A 16,380-nucleotide genomic window follows, 5' to 3' on the forward strand; every position below is an offset into this window, starting at 1 on the left:
AAATGGTTTACCAGCTTATTGTCCCACTTTGGAGACAGTTTGCCAGCTCTTTGTCTTGCTCTGAAGACAACTTCTATATCCTTTGTCCCACCCTGGGAACAACCATTAAGCCTTTGTTTTGGGGGCAGAAGATGCAATCTTGCCCCTGGGTAGGATCCACAGAATAATTGGAATGCCCCTCTGCCATAGCTGTGTGCATGCTTTTGGATCAAGCATCCACTCTCAAACTTCCGTTCAAGTCCTTCCACCTTGACACACAGGTCACTCAACTCTCTCTCTCTCTCTCTCTCTTTCGGACACTCTCTTTTGGATAGTAAATATCACCCAATACCTTAAACTCTATTGAACTTTCACCACTGCTTTCCAGTTAGCTCTGAGTGTGTGCTGTGTGTGTTTTGTGTGCTGTTCTTCTTTGTTATTTTCAATAAAAATCCCTTTTGGGTTGAATCCTCTGTTTGGTCATTGAAAGAGTTCTCTAGCTGGGACAATCCTTGTATACATTGGTGGAGATCCCTCAGTTACCCCCTCTCACTGCCCTCCTTGCATGCTAAATACCCCAACTTGCAAGAAGACCTTCCCTTTGGGTAACACTAATTGCCAAATCCTTTTGTGTAGTTTATATTCCAGAATATAAGAGGAAGAAAAATGTGGGAAGTATAACAGGCCAACAACCATGAGAAGACTAATGTCACTCTTCCACCAGCATGCGCTTGCATACTCCCATACTCCATCCTTATGTACAAAGTGGCATGCACTTTTGAGTTAAGTGAAGAGGATCGATCAAGCAAAATTGTCCTTCATTGAAGGTGCAGACAGGGCATCTTATAGAGTTGTAAGTGGCTTGTAGTGCCAATTTTGGCAGAAGGTAGAGAAACAGATGTTCTAAATAAATAAATGAACACACTAATAAGTATTTGATAAAATAATATAAAACATCATTTACCTTGCTGTATTGCTTTATCATATACTTTCATGTGTACAACTCCTGAAGTTTTGTTCCGCAGCACTGTGGGATTTCTTCCATCTTTCTTATTGCAGGTACCTAACTGGCCCAAGTTTTGATCTGCCCACCACAGTTTCCTATCTGTAAAATATATGTATATATATGTTTGTGTGTATATATTTAACAATCACATTTTAAAGCTGCCATTTTCTCGGTTTATTGATCTTTGAAAATATAATATAATGTAGGCAGTTAATATAATCACAGATAAGGCAAGTCCTATATATATTAAACATCAAATATTACAAGTGTCCCTAATATCCAATTCTCTTTCTTCATTTTAGGTCTCCTTAACCCTATTAATAAAATAAATAACCAACAAGCTTATAAAAAAGTAACTGAATAAATATTGTTGCCACCTTGAAAATATCTACACATAGCTCAAAGAAGATGACTGAAATTTTGAACCACTGTTCGATTAACTTTTAAGTTGAAGGTCTGCCTAAACTATCTGTCTATTATGCCTTATTGTCACCAACCTTACTAATAGACACATTTACTCTTGAAAGGAGGTAGTATTTCAAATATCAGCAATGTTTTCAAAGTAAAAGTCTGATTATATGTGCACTAAATACCTGGTGGGTTGACAGAAAACCCAATCGGCATTTAATGTATGGCCACATTCACCTTCAAAATGGTGCATGTGGGTAGAATGGGCTTGCAAGCATGCATGCAGGAGCAGCTTCATCGGTCCCTGCTTTCCACCCAGAATGGTTTTGTAGACAGTGATTGGGTGAGCTGTTTACCTTACTGTAGATAGGAATTCTTTTAAAATGCTGGTGGCTAACATGGTGTCATCTCTCTCTCATAGAAATCAGCTGGAAAAAGTGTGCCTGCCCTGAAAGGCATCTGTTTTGGGGGGTGTATAATATCAAACCCCTTCGACCATTCTGCTTGAAACTTAGAGTTTTAGATTAGAGGGAGTATTACTTTCTGCGCAAACTTGGTGCCATCATCTTTAAAAACAGCTGCCCTAGGCCCTCAAATCAGTTCCTCATTGAAAATAATGGTCCCCACATTTCAGAATTCAAAAAAGCAAAGAGATTTGGATCCTTCCTGAACCAGTAATGTCCTACCTGTAAACCAGCAATCATGGTAAAGGTTACTTCCCACCAAACCCCAGATTCAAAACTGTAATATTTTTTTTCCCTCAGCACACATCTCTACTTTTGAGTTTCAAAACCTAAGTTTAGCCACTACTACTGGTTACATTTGCTAACGTGCAGTTTCCTTTTGGATATTTCCGATCCAAAACAGTTCCCAAAATTTGGTGTTTAGTTGGGCATTCTGATTAGAGATGGGCATGATCCGCATTACGAACGTAAAAAACTCACGAAAATGGCAATCGCGCGATCGTGACCCAGCGGATCGTGATTGTCCACAGCCAACGATCCAGCGGTCGGGAGAGGCCTGGATCGTGGCATTCGGGCTCGGTTCAGGAATCCAGACACTCAGGCGCCAGCAATCTATTCCCCTGGCAACAGAGCCAGGGGAATGCCTGAGCTCTGTTTGCCCTCCTTCTGTCGCCCTGGAAACCCGAATGGAAGCCCAGCTTTCCTTGATCAGCAGGGCTTCCTTCCAACCATGGAGCAGCAAAGCAGTTACAAGTTGGGAGAAGACACCCAGGGGAGGGAGGGGGAAGGGGGTGTTCTGTAGCCATGGACACTCCAATCTCATCCCTGCAAACCCTGATAGGCAGCTCTGACTGAGAAAAACAGACGGCCAAACACAAATACAGATGCCGCCAGTATCACCCACCGTTCCTGTATCGCTGGGAACAGTGGGGCACCCCTCCGTTGTGGCCTCCACGATCCACGGTTCGGGTTCGGGAACGGGAGATGTTCATTGCTGTTTGGGAATTTGGGATCGTGGTCTGCACCGAACCACGATCTTCTGGTTCGGTATTTTTTTTTTTGGTTCGTGCCCATGTCTAATTCTGAGAGAAAACTAAAGAAGAAATTTTGGGCACTGCTTCAGATCAGAAATATCTGAATATGCACCTCTAGTCAGCACATATTTCTGTCACAATGCTTCAGATGTGCTGTCATTCTTACTAATGTTGAAGCCAAATGCAGAACAAAGTGGTCTTATTTAAACCAAAAGAAATTTCTTGGAGAAACTGGCAGTAACAGGAAGGGCAAAGCAGGTATGCTTAAAGTGGCAGCAGACGCAGTTTTTTTGGGTGGTAATGATTCCCACCCTCTTGCTATATAAATGCCAGTTAACAACATTCCTTCATTCTAGCTGATTACACTGGACCAGCTCCTCCATCTGATCAACTTGCTGTTCAGGTTTAGATTCATACTCTCCCTTTGACAACTGTACACATTTTCAAACCATTATTAAGAAAGTGAAGGTGGGATAGGGTTATCTAGTTTATGGCCAGAAATACACAATCAGAAGCAGTCTTAGCTGTCAATAACTGGTCATCAAAACAAGAAACAGATTTAGCTCTCACCAGCATTCCCAAGCCTCACCACTTACCTTCCTCTTATATACACTCTCACATGGAAAATAGTAATTCAGTGCCATGGGGAAAAGTCCTGTTTTCAGTGAAAATAAACATGTCTTTTGCAGTGCTTTTTTAAAAAATATATATAAAAAAGAGGTGCCAGTACTGATGATCATCACCACCTGGAGGGCACAAACCCATCAGCTGAAAGAGGTGCTGGTTCTGTGGAAAGTGCCAGTACTACATACTGGCATGTGCCACCAGGAAAAAATCCTGTTCTTTTGACTCTACCAATGGCTGGCCTAGCTGTTACTGACAGAAATTTGGGTCTGGGTACACACATGCATGTCAAATGTTTCTATTACTGTAATGCAGACAGATAAACTCTACCCTTCAAGAGCTCTTAAAGTTTATCAGCTCTCTTAAAACTCACTTAGCCCATCATGATGGCAGCTGTGTGCTAGAGAATATCACAATATACTTTCCCAGAAACAGGTGTGGAGCTAAGTAAGTGACTCCAGAGTAATGATCAAAGTACTTACAGATGTAAAACTTCTGGAAATTTTGAATCTTCAGGGTGAAAAAACATTTTTCTACCACCCTCCAAGAAGAAAACCAGTAAATGTGGGGAAGTTGAAATATAAGCAATACTTACTTTCCTATCAAACCTAAACTTCTTTTACTTATTCAGCAAAATAAAATGCACCATTTGTAACTTAGCATATAAAATTGTACTTTGTGGTATCCTGTGGAAGTGTAAATGTCATCATTTTCCATAAGAAAAAAGGCAAGTATACTCACTACTTCAGAATGACCAAACCACTACACCCTATGCTACCATAGCACATGTAACTTTAATTGCTGCTATCTGAGAGTTACAAAAAATAAACATTAAAAGTAGAGAAATTCTGCCATAAACAACTAAAGTATATTATTTAGACAAATTATCTTATATTATTACAACAGGCAGGACTACTAGTATGTCTGGATATTAAACTAAAAAGTTTTAATATTGAAAACACTGAATTCTTTAAAAACATTATGGTATATTAGCTGTTGTCAAAACTATTTATTTATTTACAAAATTTTTACTCTGCCTTTCTGCCCCTACAGGGCCACCAAGGTGCCTAACAAATTAAAACATACAAATTAAAACCCAGTCTTAAAAAACATTAAAAACAGCACACAAATACATCATGAAAAAAATGTAACCAGGGCTTAAAATAAGTACAAAAGATAAAAACTTAGTTAAAACAATGGGAAAAGAAGAGGGATCACTGAGAGAATGCCAAATGAAACAGAAAAGTCTTTACTCCCTGGCAGAAAAAGACAATAGAAGGAGACAGGTGAATCTTCCTGGGGAGAAAGTTTCACATCTTTGGTGCCACAACTGAGAAGGCCTTCTCCTGAGCTGCTACCCAATATATTTACTATTTATATGTAAGCAACACATATTCTTGAAAATGTTGTATATGTCATCTGTATATATAAGAATTGTATACATAAGAATTGTACACTGTAGTTTGTCTTTAGTAAATATTTTTATACTACAAATGTTCAGTAAAATCTTGTCTTACGTTTAATTCATTACAAAAAATTGAAAAAGCCCACAGAACATTTCATACTATACATTTTGAGTGTGAAAGGTCTTGCCGTAAAAAGCTTTCCACTCATTATAAAAGAAAATACTTGATTTTTTTCAGTGTTCTTCAGAATTTCCCAATTTTTTCCATCAGAAAAATAAACACATCCTCAAACTTTTTGAACTTACGTTCAAAATTAGTGAAATGCTTTTAAAGACACAATTTTCTCTGTCAAATAGAGAAAATATTTCATAGGAAGTTCCCCCCCCCATGCTCTCACCAAATTCCCAATTTTTCCATTGGTAAAAATGAAAAAAAATCCCAAGACTTTTTCATGCTATACATTTTGAATGTGAAAAAAACATTGCTTTAAGAAGCATTTCTCTTATTCTAAAAGAGAAAATATTTGACAAAAATCTTTTTCCTGTGTTCCTTCAAACATTCCATCTTTTTCCCAATGGAAAATTGAAAGAGCCAGTTTGGTGTAGTTGTTAAAAGTGGCAGGATTCTAATCTGGAGAACCAGGTTTGATTCCCCACTCCTCTGGTTGAAGCCAGCTGGGTGACCTTGTGTCAGTCACAGTTCTCTCAGAGCTCTCTCGGCCCTACACACTTCACAGGGTGATTGTTGTGAGAATAATAATAACACACTTTGTAAACTGCTCTGAATGTGTCCTGATGGGAAGTATATAGATCAAATGTTGTTATTTTTTAAAAGCCCTGGAACAAACAGGTTTTTGTAGGCCATCCTATCTTTAAAAGTACTTAAAATTCTTGTTTCTAACTGAAATTTCAAATTTACCACTATTTGTTTTGCACACACGCTATTCCCCCAAAAAAGCATAGAGCTGTGCTGAGCACTATTGGCAACAAATATATTTAATTCTTAACATGGCCAAATCTTCGGATCCTTACATCCAGAGACCGCAGCCATGAACAGAGAAGACAGATTTTTCTACAAACCTGAAAAACACCTCAGGTTTGCAGAAAAATCTGGAATCTAAACACAGACACACACATTGGGGGTTAAAATCCCATAATAATAGAAACAGTGCCTGTAGCCTTCTGCGAAGCAACTACACAGCCTTCCGGCCTTGTTTTCTGTAAGTAAAAGGCAGGGGTGGGGTTGGACCCTTTCCATGGCTGTTTTGGCCTCTGAGGGTGAATTCATCACAGCCAGGCTTGGTTACAACCATGGAGCAACTTGCTACCTTGCAAGTTCCATTACTCTCCAAGCCCCAACTGCTCATGGTTATTCAACAGCAGCCACCCAACTGAGTCCCCACTGTAGGGAAAAGTGGGGTATAAATGAAGGAAATAAATAATATATATTGCTGAAGATGAGCAGCAGATAGAAAACGGGTTGTTTGGTGAGTGGAAAGGAGAGAAGAAAGCAAGGAAAAGTTGCTAGTAGGGGAGAAAGTGGAAATATCATTGCAAAGAGGATATGGAGGAAATGAAGAGGCCACCTCAAGTCCTTGCAGGTTCCTCACTGCACAACTGGGCTCAGTTTGGCAATTGGCACCACACAACTGGGACATAATTTTCCCAGTTGGAGTGTGCCACATGGAGAGAAGGAGGGAAAGATGAAGACAGGGAAGTAGATAAAGGAAGTTGGCTGAAGGGTCGGAAGAAGAGAAAAAAGCAGAAAAAAAGGCTGTAGGTGCTTTCAGAAAAGGGAAAGAGGGAGTAATGGGGGGGGATGAGAAATTGACTATTTTCCCTAACACAAATCTAATAAATTATATTAAACAAATCAGTCCCCTGTATTAAAATGGCACATGGATTCAGGAACTGAGTTCTCTTTTTCATTCCTCTATTCTCTCCAGAGAATAACCCAAAAAGAGACTGTAGTTCTACTGCTGCTGATCCGACTCAGGGTGTCCTTTATAGGAACATCCATATTTTCCACACGCAGCATTTTCTTGCACCATACTACATTAATTTATCCTCTGATTTCCACAAAAATTTGTTTGCCTTGAGTTTTTTGGGAGGGCATGTCCCCCAGTTTTCTTCTGGATCTTTTGAGACCACTCTTTCCCCTAATATAACATAGAGATTTGTGCTCGTTATATATATCAAATAAATTTATTACTTACTTACTCTTTCCCCAATCTTTTTCTGGAAGCTGATTTTGAGTTTATTTTTCCCTCGTATGTAATATTTGTTTAGGTTTTGTTTGTCCTGCCCACTCCCACCCACCTGAAAACCACTTTTCGATTATTGGAAGTTCTTAATTATAGAATCGCTCCTCTCTCCCATCTTCCCCACCATTGTAACAATATATGCAGGAGATTCTCTGAATTCCCAGCTTTCCTTTTAAAAAGTACGTAAGTTTCTAGTCCATTCCATTGTGGAGATATGCCTTTTTCTTTATATCCCTGCAAGAGAAGGGGCTAGAGACCTATTTTTTTTCAAAAAACTGAAAAATGAGAATTCAGAGAATCTGCTGCATATATTGTTACAATGGTAGATTGACATAACTGTGATGGACAGGACTGGTTCTAGCTCCTCCTCTCCTGGGAAATTGTTAGTGAGATCTGGTATAATGCTGGGCTAGTGACAGTTGAAAATCTGTTGGAGGCAGTTACTGATGGAGGAGAAAGGTTTTGGAAGTTGCTAAGTGAGACAGCAGGGATATTGCTGCCTGTTGAAATTTGTTCTGATACATTGAAACATTCCCTATTTAGCCACAATATATATGTGTGTGTGTGTGTGTTATGGCATCATTCGCTCCAAATGTTCTGAGTTGTATCAAAGGCAAGACCACCTTTCTCTTTCTACATTAGCTGAACATGGATCAAATTTCTATACAAACTACTCTTGCTACAATGGGCCCATTGTACCAGTGGAATCCTATACACACAGTGACATTTACTTTTGTGTAAGCCTGCCTAGGATTTTGCTCTACTGATCCACAAAAAGTGTATTAAAATTGTAGCTCTTTCATATACCTAAGCTGCCATATGACTGAAACTTTAAAATCAGTACATCTAAATCCTAAAATTGTTTATACTAACTTAATATAATTAGAGATTATGGTCATCAGAAAATTTGGTAAATAGAGGTTAGAACAGAGGTATTATTCATATCCTCTGTTCTAACAAAGTACAGGCCAGGGAATCAGCACCCTGAAAAAACTGACTCTCTATGGACTCTGATCTTGCACTGATGAAGAAAAATAATCAAACAGCTGCTCCCTGTATAATTCTATTCAGCCCCTGAACAATTCTATTCAGCTAAGAGATTACCAAACATACTTGTTTCACATGAATTCCTATATGAGGTAACTCCCACACTGAATGTAAGTTTCCTTTTGCAATGTGAATAACATGACTGCCAATTCAGCATACCCAAATGGAACATATAACGGTCAGACACTTCTCCCTATTGTGCTAGTGATGAAAAAAGTTGCTGCTTGCATAAATAGTAAATAGTCTCTAGACCACCTACCTCTCCTGCTAATTCCAATCATGTAATTAGACAATCCTGTTATCTTTGTTCTCAGATCACAGAATCATTTTTTTTTCACAACAGACATTAGAATTAGAAGATAAGTCAGCACAGGATAATCTCATCACTAGCCCTTAGAGTATTGGCCTTCTTTGCAGTCTCCTGCACCTATACAATTAAAAAAAATTAAAAAAATCAAAACAGAATTCTCAAAAATAGCCACATGCTGTTATATTGTTTTTATCACTGTATTCACAATGACTGAAATCTCATGTACGCTTAGGTTGCTTAAATCCCACTGAAACTCAGCCATGGGCAAGATTGCAGTCAATGTGATTTTCATTTTAGGATTTTTTAAAAAGTTAGTTCTCCTATAAGTTATAAGAGTGGGGAAAACCATTAAAAATGGGGCTAGACACAGGAACTAAAAGTTCCAGTAACAAGGGCCAGGTATTAAAGAACCATAAATATTCAACATTTCAACTTTTACATTTGACTAAAGATGTGAACAGCTTAGTTATTCCAAAGAATGCTTCCTATGGTCATCTGCCAAATATTTAACCTGGAATCCATGAGCTAAGGAGAAACATTTGATTGTTCACTCTGAATAATGAAAATATAGCAGAGCACAGCTAAAGCTCCATTCATTTTATTCCAACAATAAATGTTCCATGTAAGCAGAAACTGAATAATTTACAGCGCAATCCTATGCAGAATTATTCCAGTCAGATCAATGCGCTTAGATCAGATTACCTTTGCACAGGTTAGTGTCCTTCCCTCTTGAAAGCCATTGTTTTCTATAATAGGATTTTCACTTAATTTTTTTCATCATATAACATTAAATTACACCCCATGCCTGGCAAGAGCTTTCCATTTCCCCCAAGCAATGGAGCCATCCTACGCAGCAGGCAGAAAAAATGCATCAGCTGTCAGGAGCCCTCTGGCAGAGCTGATTCGTGATGGCTCAAGGCAGACTGAGGAGGAAGGAGGCATCCACAGATGATGTCAGCAGGCAACACCAACTGTCAGAAGGCCATCAACAACAGGAAGCATTATGCTGGTCAGCTGGAGAGGTGGGAGTGGGGTGTGTGCATGCCAAAAGATGGAGGGGCATGGTGGCTGAGCCTGCTCTCTGGGGAATACCAGTTAACTGAGCATTCTGGATAATCGAATGCCAGAAACAAAACATTGACTATATATTATTATAACACTGATTTAACATTTGTATTTGAATGTTTTGTTTGGATTTGGATCCCAATAATTATTTCTGTAATTGGGTCATAACGTATAGTAAAATAGCTAATTAATTAATTAATACTAAAAAGACAACTTTTTAGGAACCGGACAACTAAAGTCAGTAATACTCCTATCCTAGATTTCATACTGTCTTTGGAGACTTGAAGCAGTATTCCAAATGTAAATTTTGAAGGGCTATTAGTTTTCATTAATGATGGACTGTGTACTTAGAGAAGACAACTATATACTGTACTTAGAACTGGGCAGATTGCCTAGATATATTTTATGGGTTACTGTTAATGTGATTAAGAATATTATGGCAATCGAAAGACTGTCGGTCTGGAAATTTTAGGTATATATACGTTTAAAGGTCTTTATAGCAAATACTGCCTTTTCACTCCACTTATGCAAGTCAACAGTACTACTTGAATTAACAACTAGCTAGATAGGCATTTGCCAGAAATTAAGTTTTAAAAAATCTACTTGAAGTAAAAATGCAATATATTATGTGTCAGCTAACTCCTTTCAAGTACTCATGCCTAAAATGTAAGCACAGCTCTCTATGTCTAGAATATAGTTCTTATAAACAGAATTTTTCAGGAGGGCATTCTTATAGGAGGAACAAAGCTGCAGCTTAATGGTTCAGGAGGTAGGAGGTGAAACTTACAAGGGATACAGCCTTTCCTACATTGATTGCCTTGTTGCCTTAAACAGATAGGTTTGCATGCATTGTTCTGCTTTTCCCCATTATATAATCCCTGGCCCAATTGCATTTTTTGTCTTACAAGGAATCTCTGCTGTTAGATACCAAGGTTATCGTATTTTGTAATCTACTTATTGATTGAACAGTTTTTTAAAAAATCATATTTGTAATCTGCCTTGAGACCCAGTGTGAAAGGCAGACTACAAATGAAAATAATAAAACATAGTTCTTATATCCCATTGATGAGATAAATGAAACACTTAAATTATTATTTGTCTTTGGCAACCTAATACATTGACAGTGCAATCCTAAATAGGGTGATACCCTTCTAAGCCCATTAAAGTCAATGGGTTTAGAAGGGTATAACACTGTTTAGAATTGCACTACAATCCTGGTTAAAAGTGTGTTACTGTAGTAGCAAGTATCTCAGAAATTATTGGAAATCTAATTGTAGACACCTTCTCACTGAGTTGCTAGGATATATTCATGCCCATATACATATTGACTATGAGGAATTACAGAAACTTTGGTTTCAGACAAAATTATGATAACTGGAAAAACAGAAGACTCTCTAAGATCACATTCTACTAGGAATTAGAGAAGGGCATTTTATACGTTTGGCTGCTGGAAAAGTATTAACTCTAACAAGCATGCTAATCTTCATGTTAATAAACGATGCAAGGCCTCTTGTTTGGTCAAATACATGGTTGATTTGTGTATTTGGTATTCAGTTGCTTTCTATTTAAACTTTAATAAACCATTTAAAAGTATGTTAATCTTATTTATGTTGAGGAATGGCTTCTATACTTTTCAGTAACAAATTCACTTTTAAACTTATTCTAGATCAATTAATGTTAGTTATCTGTTTTAAACACCTTTCTTATTTGCAAGTTAGGAGTGGGAGGATCTGTGTTCATAATCAGTATAGCTTAAACAGTGTTGAGGAACATAAATCTTTAATTTTATCCCCTTTTCCCTCTGCTTCTTTCAAGTCTAACACAATCTATATTTATGTTAGATTAAAGAATCAGCCTGTTTGGGGCCTAAATTGACCTGGAGTGAAATCTGGAAGCACTCCCACAGCCTGGGAGATGATGCCACACCTGGAAGTGACATCGTCATGCCACACCAAGAGCTCACCCCGGGGGGCCTGTTCCCACACCTTTCCTCCATGTCAGCCAGGTGAATGGTGGCTGGAGTGGTGGCTGGGAGTGGGGGATCCCCCACCCCCACGTGGGGATCAGCAACCCTATACTGGCCACAGATTTTAAGCAATGTCATCATTACCTAAACCGATGTCTTTCTGTGAAAGACTGATGTGTCTTTTTGATTCCTGTTAAAGGATCTTTGGGGAAAATATAACAGTATACTGCCAGGGCCTCAGCCTTGGGGACCTGGGTTAGTGTTCCCTCAGTGGCCTGGCTGTTTGTAGACCTTTGGCTAATCTCAGAGTGTAAGGAAGAACAGGTATTAACAAATACCCTTGGCCACCTTCTCCTTTAATCAAGGTCCACTCTCTCTGACTCAAGAACCAAGCTTTTCTTCCTTCTCCCTGGCCTGTGCAAGGGACTTCTGCAAGAACATGCCTGCCAAGAAGGGCCTGCCCTGCTCTCATGAGAGAGTGCAGACCTTGAGAGAGGTTAAAAGCACATGGGACTGCCTCCCTTGCCTGCTCCCACCATCAGTGGCTGCAACTGGGTCCCTCCCATTCACCTCCCTGCAGGGACATTAGCCAAAGTTTTTTAAAGAGCTATTCGGTTACAAATAGACCTGCTACGAACACGCCTATCTTCCTGCTTGACTCATCATGCTTCTCAGCAAGTGAAGACAGTTGCCAAAGTGTGGCCTGTACTTTCTTTTCTCCCTCAGCCTGCTTGTAAGTTCATGGGCATTTAAATCACCCCTGAACAAAAGGGAAGCTGCATTTGGTAATAAATCATTTCCCCATCCCTTAACTCATCCCTATCCAACTTACTTAGTACTGTGTGGTAGTAGTGGGTCTTTGTGCTAGCTAGCAAGCAGGAAAAACAAAATCCCTTGCTTCCCTGGCATTTTGTAAGAAATAACATTTCCACCATATTGCCTACTAATATTTAAAAAGTTGTAATTTCTACTTGGACTAAACTGAAGGAATGGATTTTTAACACTTTTGGAGTAGGCAGAAAGGCTTTCTTTGAAACAATATTCCATACACTATAGCTGTAGGAAGGTAACTTATCATTCTTCTACTAGCCAGAAGGGCTATGCTTTTATCCCACAACACCACTAACAACAGAAAGTGCAACACCTAGGCCTATGTGCAAATATCCATCTGACTAGCGTTCTTCTTGGAATTAGCTGTTCCTATCCGCATGGTAGTAGTCATAGAATGGAACAATATTCTCCAGCTTTTAACATTTTATTTGGTTGTTAAACTTAGAAGTTTATAGTGTGAATACACACTGAATTTTCAAACAAAGTAATACATCATCTCCTGATGTTTTATACATGCAATACAAATGATATTGCAAAACAGACCACCCTCCTTGTCTGCTATAATGTCCAATGACACTGTGTTTTTGTAGTTTATCATCTGCAATCTCACTTAGAGCATCAAGCATCCACATTTCTTACATATGTCTTAGTGACTATTTTAAACCATCACATTTAGCTTTCATTATAAGCCAGATTTTTTATTTGTATGTTGCTTAGAGGAAGGATATCACCCTCAAAGTTATGAAAAGAAGCCCATCATAGTCCTCTAATAAATCCCTACTCCATGTTACCTTTCAATTCAAAATCCTACCAGAATCCTAACATTCTCCTGTGTCCTAGTGTTTCCAACCCTATTATTTCATACACGTCATGTCAGTACATAAATGCTTGATTAATCTCCTCCCCTTCATATAATTATGGATAAATTAAATATAAATTGATTCCAAATACGTAATGGGATGTACTCAATAAACATTACTTTATATTTACATATAGTTAAATGATATTACTAATCTCAGCATGCACTGGAATGCCTAAATGATCATACATACTATCACACTGCAAAGCAATTATGAACAGAATAAATTTATGTTTGGGGGGGGGGTGTATTGCAAAAGGAAACTCACATTGCTATCACATAAAATAAATAGTAAGCCAGAGTAATATATTCAAAATAGTTGAATGCAACTTTTAGAACAGAGTTCGCGAACAGCATAGAATCATACTGTGAAGCCTGGAATGACAACTTCTTAGTAGAATATATATTATTCACTACCATTTCCTTTATCACAGTCCCCTAAATTAAATACAACGTGGTGAGGCCCATGCCTATTGATAAAAGCTTGCATTTGAGGGAGAAGGGAGGAGAGCGAGTACATTGCAAATGGAAACACATTGGACACATGGAGCTGCCTTATACTGAATCAGACAATTGGTCCATCAAGGTGAGTATTGTCAACTCAGAGTGGCAGTGTCTTTCCATTGTCTCAGGTGGAGGTTTTTCACATCACCTACTACTTGAGCCTTTTAACTGGAGATGTTAGGAACTGAACTTCTGAATGTCAAACAGATGCTCTACCACAGCCCCTCCCTAATTGATTTCAGGTAAATTTTACATAATCTATACTTGCAACTAAGTATAACTGTGTTGGCAATCAGTCACAGGCAACCAGTGTCTCCTATTGTTGTGTTTTGTTAAATTACAACTCAACACTGGGAACTGAACAATTCATATGGGGCTCCAATTTCATAAATAAAAGTGCTATGCAAATACAAAGCTGAAACATCATCATGCAGGGTTGCCAGCCTCCAAGTAGGCTCTGGACATCGCCCTGAATTACAATCAATCTCCATACCATAGAGCTCAATTCTCCTGAAGAAAATGGCTGCTTTAGAGGGTGGTCTCTATTGCATTATACCCTGCTGAAGTTCTTCCTCCCCCAAATCCTGTCTTCCCCAGGCTCTTTCCCCACATCTACAGAAATGTTCTGTCTCAGAGGTGCAACCCTATCGTCATGTCATAGCAAAATGGGTGAACGCTAAAAAAAAGTCAAAGAAATACTGTCTTCCAACTGGAGGAACAAAAGGCCCCCCCCCCTATTCTCATGAGCAAGGTTCAAGTCCGGTAGCATCTTAAAGACCGACGAAGAATTTCCAGGGGATAAGCTTTCAAAAGTCAAGCTTCCTTCATAAGATTTGTCAGATGGCATCTGACAAAGGGAGCTTGGCTCTCAAAAGCTTAAACTCTAGAAACTCTTTGTTGGACTTCAGGGTAGCACTGGATTCAAAACCTTGCTCGTCTACTACAGACCAACACAGCAATCCATCTGAACCTATTCCCATGAGCACACATACAGCAGATGGAAATGTGTGAGAGGAAAAACCCCTTTCATCCAAAAGTTCTTCTCTGATTTAGACTGTAATTTTTCAGGACACAACATAAGGGCATGTATTATGAGCGCTCGCAATGTTCCCTTTTTACCACAGCTCCCCATGCCATGTGCTATTTTCTTTATCAGTGTTTCCTGATCCTCGAGCCCTTAGGTGAGAGGAGGAATGCAAGATACAAATGTTTAAAACAAATAATTTAAAGTGAATTACAACAATAGTAGTAACTACTGTTGTATAAATTAAAAGGGCCAATATACACCACAAACACAAATCTTTTTCTTACCACCACCCCCCAAACACCTGTTCAATCTGTGTAGATCACATTTCTATAGTCATAAGGTCCAAAATGGTTAATTAAATAATTTGGTTTTTGCTATTTAATTATCATTGGTTTGAATCATATTACCTGCAAGTGTAAACAGTTTATGGAGGTCGACCTTTCCCATTATTCCCTTCCTACAGCAGCCTCTCAGTGGGTGACCTCTGAGAAACCAATGCTGAGGGTTGAGAGAGCCTCATGAACCACCTCTACTGAAATCTATATTAGGATTCCTGGAACGAGTCCTTTATTCTATTTGAAGGATCCCTCTGCATCTGAAATAATCACCATACTATAGTAGAATGGAAGACAGAACCCATTTTATTACGTGATATTTTCATATTACATTATTAATATTATTTAGCTATGCTTATTAATATACACAGAATGTTTGTATTAGGGGAGAGGCAGGGCTGGCATCAGCATACCCTCAGGCAGTGTAGCTGCTAGGGCCCAGGGCTCCTGAGAAGACCCACTGGTGTTGATCCCCCTATGCTCTTCCCTACCTGCTCATCAGTGAATGCTCCACTACTTGCTTGCATTGCAAGGCAGCTGTGAGCATGGGCAGTGGGAAAGCTCCTGAGTGGGGCAGCGGAAGGATGCGCATTCAGGTACGGAGCACAAGATGAGCGGGCAGAAAGAGACATGAGCAAGAGATCTGGAGGGGCACCCCCCAGGAACTCACTGCCCAGAGCCACCCAAAATATAGAACTGGCCCTGAAAGGGCACGACATGCAATGCCACATGCCTGTTGTAAATTTAACATGAAGGGTAGCTCATGCTCTAAGTAATTTTGGATAGTTGGACCTGCATGGTTCTTGATACAAACAATAAAAAAGTCTCTCTCCTCAATGTGTCGCTTGCCATGTTCTACTAATCTAGGTTGCTGTCTTATCTTACTATAAAAGGAAGCTCTTTATATCTTAAGGCCTTTCTAGTTTTTGTCTGATTCAAGGATCGTGGCCATAATCTTTTAATTCCAATCTCAATGAAATTGATAAATTGTTGTTCTTTGGGCAGAGCAAACTATTTTTCACCAATTTGTTTTGGGGGAAAAGGGTTTAAAGATACCTTTAGAAAGGACAAAAATGTACTGCAAACTTATTATGCTTATTTTCAGCAATGCCTTTAAAGAATGAAAAAATTACAGAAAGCCAAAATAAAGAATTCATATATATTTTCTGTGTACATACCACTTGTATGTAAGTTTATCAATCCATGTTCCTAAATATACTTGAATACTAGTGATAAATGATCTAAACAAGTC

The 16,380-nt window shown here is 38.9% G+C and overlaps 1 protein-coding gene across 1 annotated transcript in view; it reads right to left on the reverse strand.

Annotated features, from left to right (window-relative positions):
- LRP1B (LDL receptor related protein 1B) overlaps window positions 1–16,380 on the reverse strand; it is a 1,076,743-nt gene that overhangs the window by 326,816 nt on the left and 733,547 nt on the right. Inside the window, exon 33 of the mRNA XM_054970106.1 lies at window positions 944–1,084. Coding sequence (XP_054826081.1) covers window positions 944–1,084 — 141 coding nt within the window. The remainder of the gene's footprint in view (window positions 1–943; window positions 1,085–16,380) is intronic.

Source organism: Eublepharis macularius, chromosome 2, assembly GCF_028583425.1.
Source record: "Eublepharis macularius isolate TG4126 chromosome 2, MPM_Emac_v1.0, whole genome shotgun sequence".
Taxonomy (NCBI): domain Eukaryota; kingdom Metazoa; phylum Chordata; class Lepidosauria; order Squamata; family Eublepharidae; genus Eublepharis; species Eublepharis macularius.